This window comes from Nicotiana attenuata, unplaced genomic scaffold (genome assembly GCF_001879085.1).
Source record: "Nicotiana attenuata strain UT unplaced genomic scaffold, NIATTr2, whole genome shotgun sequence".
NCBI classification, from domain to species: Eukaryota; Viridiplantae; Streptophyta; class Magnoliopsida; order Solanales; family Solanaceae; genus Nicotiana; species Nicotiana attenuata.
In genome coordinates this window covers 44,210-48,168 of record NW_017674664.1, presented here as the reverse complement: position 1 = coordinate 48,168, position 3,959 = coordinate 44,210, and the positions used below count along the sequence as shown (strand labels likewise).

At 35.6% G+C, this 3,959-nt stretch overlaps 1 protein-coding gene across 1 annotated transcript; it reads right to left on the bottom strand.

Moving 5' to 3' along the window:
• Nucleotides 1–389: 389 nt before the first annotated feature.
• LOC109219082 lies at nucleotides 390–1,379 on the bottom strand. Its single transcript, XM_019383502.1, has one exon. The coding sequence runs from the start codon at nucleotides 1,377–1,379 to the stop codon at nucleotides 390–392; it is 990 nt and encodes a 329-aa protein (XP_019239047.1).
• Nucleotides 1,380–3,959: the final 2,580 nt, after the last annotated feature.

The following is a 3,959-nucleotide window of genomic DNA, read 5'->3' as shown; positions in this document are numbered from 1 at the left end:
GTTCATAAAGGGTAAGGCAATCTAGTAATGTTAGTGAGTGCATGTTTGTTAAAGGTCATATGGTTAGATGCTCCTGAGTCTATGATTCAAAGGTCAGTCTTTGATTCAAAGCATTTGCATGAGGGCTTGTCAAAGTCAATAAAAGAAGTGCAGACAACAATACCTGCAAAGTTTGCACTGCCAGTAGTGATGTTGTTGTTGCTGAGAGATCCTCCCACATTTCCTACTTGAAAATGCTGCAGCAGGGTCATTATTTGCCCATATTGCTCTTTAGTCAGGTCAACACTCTGATTCTCATCCTGCAGATCTTGGCTACCCCCATTCTCATGAACCATATCAGCTGGAATCCCATGCACATTTGCCACAGATCCTTTTCCCTTATTGAATTTTTAAGTCTGGTTGTTCCCCTGGTTATATGACCGTGCATTGGCACGATTGAAGTTCTGATTATTGTAAGAGTTACTTTGGGGGTATCCATGTAACTTATAGCACTTTTCTTTTGTATGTCCTGATTTCTTACAGTAATCACAGAATGGTCGACCTTTGTTACCATTGTTTGTTGTGTAATTTGTCCTGAAGTTTCTGGCTCCAAATGAACTTTGATGCTGTGGATTTGCATTCACATGCAATGAAGTAGAGTCTAGATTCTGCTGACTATTGGGCTTGAATTCCCTTTGTTTTTCTTTTTGTACCAAGAGAGAGAAGGCTTGAGCCATAGAAGGCAAAGGCTTCATCATGAGGATACTCCCTCGTACTATTGTGTAGACTTCGTTTAATCCCATCAGAAACTGAATAAGTCTTCGATCTTGTTCTGCCTTGTGCATGGTCTCTTTTGCTCCACATGTGCAATTGCAACTGCACTGAGACTTAGCACTCAAGGTGCTCAGTTCATCCCATAGTCTCTTCATACGCGTATAGTATGCAGTAATGCCTAAGGAACCCTGTGTAAGATCGTTGATTTCTTTCTGAATCTGATACAGTTTCGCTCCATTTGTTTGGTCATAACGATCCTCTAACTCCCTCCACAACTCAGCTGATTTGCTTACATATTCCACACTATCAGAAATCTCCTTAGCGAGGGAATTGAGGATCCACGAGGTTACTATGTCGTCATACCTCTCCCATTGGCGGAATTGAGGTGAATCGGAGCTAGGTCTTACAAATTCCCCATTTATAAAATCTAATTTATTCTTGACTGACAGAGCTCGCAACACGCTCCTTCTCCATGAGCGATATCCAATTCCGTCAAACGGAATTGGTACTAGAGTCATTCCGGGACTATCAGAAGGGTGAATGTAAAGGGGATTACTAGTATCGATGACGGATTGGTCGTTTCTGCTCGTGCTAGGACTCGTTTCTTCACCTTGATTGATAGCCATGTGTAAGGTTTCAAATCGATGAAATCGTGAAATGTAAAGTCCTTAATCGAACCAGAGATCGTCAATTTTGAGACGAATTTCAGAATTAGGTTGGAACACAGCGATCGAAAATTTGGAGATCGACGAAGCTCGACTAAATTTCAGAATAGGATTTTGAAATGTTGAGGAAAACTTGAACCGACACCCTGAGCTCTGATACCATAACAAAACAAGCAAACAAGTTCAGATTTGCAGAGCTTCCATGGAGTCTTCTAGAAGGTTCTAGGAAGAGAGAAGAAGTAGAGAGAGCAGATGAGTGGGGAAATATTTTGTGTAAATGTGAACCTTCATTTTACTTACTCAACTATACAAGTATATATATACGTTGAACAATTGACCAACTAATGATCAACTACCAAGTAAACTACTAGCTAAGTATATACAATAATAAAGAATGTACAAGTACAAGCAAAGGTTAATAACTATTAACTATTAACTATACTCAATAGAACTCGTAATCTCAAAAGTACCATATGTTTAATAACAAATAGTAGTACTTTAAAAGTCGAATTCCTTGAATGTCTTGCTCCATCTCTAGTCTGATTTTTGAATTTGAAACTAGAATTCTGATTCAACAAAGAATTGTTGGGCAGCCCAAAAGCGAAACTTTTGGTCAAACAACAAATCACCCGCTAATTTTTTTTCCGGGACTCATAAAATTTCAAACGTCCCACGTTGTTGTCTACTGTTTCGCATCTTTAAATTCTCCGCCAAAAAACAGCCATGAAAATTCGAAAAAAAGGAACTTCTCCCTCCATTGGTTACCTGAAAATTTACACAGAAAAGCATTTTCAAATACTTCCCTCCAACAATTTTTCCCAACAACACCTATAAATACTAGCCGAAAACCCACTTGGCTATATTCTCTATTTCTCTTTCTCACATTTTTGGTTAATACCTCTCTTTTTCATCTGAAAATGGATGTGTTGGTTATTTCTGAATGCCACAATGATTTTAATAAGGAAAATATCCCAACTAGCTTAAGAAATGTGAAGAGAAGTTATAGGAGGCCTTTGAGAGATTGATTCAGTCAACTTCAGCTGCATTCACAAGATTAGTGGATAGTTCATTTGATAAGAGAAATAATAGTGTTCTGTTCAATTGTTTGCCCTCTCTCAATTAATGTTCGGAATTAAACGGCTGGCAGCAAGAAATGCATTTGTTGCCTATTTGGACAGTGATGTTTTTTGTTGATTACTTCCCCAAATGATGTTTTTTGACTAACAGAAGTAATGCACTCAATGTTGGAGTTGGAGTTGAAGTTGAAGTTGAACTGGAGCAAGACAAAATTAAGATGTATATCCTCAATTGAAAAGGAGTTATGAAATGGTTTAATTGGAAATCGCACAAGAGAAGAAAGGCGGCTGACCAATAAAGTACCCTAATCTTTCGAGGCATAATGGTATTGCAGCTTATTACCTCCTTTTAAAAATTTGTTGATCACTTATTCCCTCGTCTTATATTATTAAAAATAATTGTCTCAAATTTTTGTTATTTTAGAAATTCAAGACAAAAATAATTATTTTTGCCCTTTTTTACCCTTAGTAATAATTATCTTTGAAAATTACAAACACCTCAATTATGGATTACTTTGTTCAAATACCAATGAAAAAAGATTAAACATTAAAACATAAATAAGGGTAAAGTGGACAAATTATATCCTAATTAATTTTTCTTAAGGGACGTGTACAAGAGAATCATGATAAATAATTTGAGACAGAGGGAGTATTAGATTAGAGTAAATTTGGAAAAAAGGATTGATAATACTTTCTTGATTTCTTAGAAATATCACTTATTTTGGATCAAATTTAAAAAGCTAAAAAATCACTTAAGAAGAAATGGAGGGAGTAAGATTAATAGAGAATTACTCCCCCTGTCTCATATTATCTGTCATAATTATCTCTACATGCCCTTAAGAAAATTTAATTAGGATGAAATTTTGACTACTTTACCCTTATTCATGTCTTAATATTTAATATTTGTTCATTGATATTTGAATAAAGTAATCCATAATTGAGGTGCTTATAGTTTTCAAGGATAATTATTACTAAGGGTGAAAAAAAAAAAAAAACTTTGTCTTGAACGATTGATAATATAAGACAGATGAAGTACTGGCTTAAGTCGAAAAGAGGCTTCTTCATTGACTTCAGGTTGATTGTGAGTTGTGACATTTCCATATGATATTATCTTTGTTGTGGTGTTGACTATTCCAAACAAATAAAAAACCAATACTACATTTTCTAAAAGCAGAAGTACTAGAGACGACAATATTTCCACGGTGTATGAGATCTCAAGTTGTCATAAGGCATATATGGTATGCTTATTTCCTTGGACGGTTCTCTTGTAATTCAAAGCTAGAGCTAGTGCTAATGAGTAGTGCATTCGTGACATTTCATTAACCTTATTAATAAAACCAAAACAAGAAACCAAACAAGAGCAATACACAATATTTCTGGCCAGTAAACGGGGTTATACTTTATATATGTTGTTTGCACTTAGACTCTTGTGACTTTATAAGAGTATCGAGAGTGAATTTTTTCC